Source organism: Merops nubicus, unplaced genomic scaffold (assembly GCF_000691845.1).
Source record: "Merops nubicus isolate BGI_N331 unplaced genomic scaffold, ASM69184v1 scaffold38602, whole genome shotgun sequence".
NCBI lineage: Eukaryota > Metazoa > Chordata > Aves > Coraciiformes > Meropidae > Merops > Merops nubicus.
Genome location: NW_008593592.1, coordinates 13,286 through 14,153, shown reverse-complemented (window position 1 = coordinate 14,153; position 868 = coordinate 13,286). Strand labels below are relative to the sequence as shown.

The following is an 868-nucleotide window of genomic DNA, read 5'->3' as shown; positions in this document are numbered from 1 at the left end:
CTCTGCTGAACCAAGTCAATGGATTCCTGTCTATAAATGTCTTTTGAGCCCCAGTTTCTTATCCACACAGGTCTCCAGTTTTCCCAGTCAATGACAGCCAATCCAAATTGCTCATCTGAAGGAATGTAGAACTGGATGTCCTCTTTGGCTTTTTTCAAATGACTGTCCAGCATCAAGAGTTGAGGGAGTCCTCCATTGAATGCCTCTCCTGTGACTTCATTTTTGTAAGGGTAGTAGCCAAGCCTGTCTGGATAGAAAAGAGTGATGTTTTGCCCAACTGATGTCTTCAGCGTGCTTCCAGTGAGGGAAAAATATTTCATGTCCAGCTGCACGCCAGTCCTTTCAATACAAAGTTCTGTAGGAGCATTCCAAATAGAAAGGAAAGGTGAGTTAGGAAGAAGTGGGCGAGCTCTTATGTTCAAAGATGAGCAGCAAGAAGCTAGAAGAGTGGCAAACACCATACTGGATGCTATAGGATATGTACAGGTAACGCAGATACCAAAGCTTGGTATTTGTCTTAGAGTTTCCATTGTAGCATATGCAGTGACATTAGGTGTTCCTGAACAGACAAAAAGTAAGTTCTTTCTGTGTATTCAGAAAGTTGGTAGTCTGTCAAATCTTTGCCACACAATATATTTCTTCAGGTTAATACCTATTAAGCAATATTCCTTAGGTGTAAAACAGGGGTGTCGTTTATACAAGGCTCTCTGTCACTTGAGGTTGCAGGAAACCTTTCAACAGCTTCTGAGGCCTAATGCAGAAATAGAGACAAATGTGGATAAAGTAACAGATGATAAATATTTCATTTCTAACTATAAACGAAATACCATTCGTTTTTTTGAATATATTTTGATCTTTGAATAAAATT

General features: G+C 39.5%; 1 protein-coding gene across 1 annotated transcript in view; it reads right to left on the bottom strand.

The window, feature by feature from the left end:
• SPAM1 (sperm adhesion molecule 1 (PH-20 hyaluronidase, zona pellucida binding)) overlaps positions 1-530 on the bottom strand; it is a 4,844-nt gene extending 4,314 nt beyond the window's left edge. Inside the window, 2 exon segments of the mRNA XM_008935485.1 lie at position 1; positions 3-530. The exon segment at position 1 is cut by the window's left edge and continues 458 nt beyond it. Coding sequence (XP_008933733.1) covers position 1; positions 3-530 — 529 coding nt within the window.
• Positions 531-868: the final 338 nt, after the last annotated feature.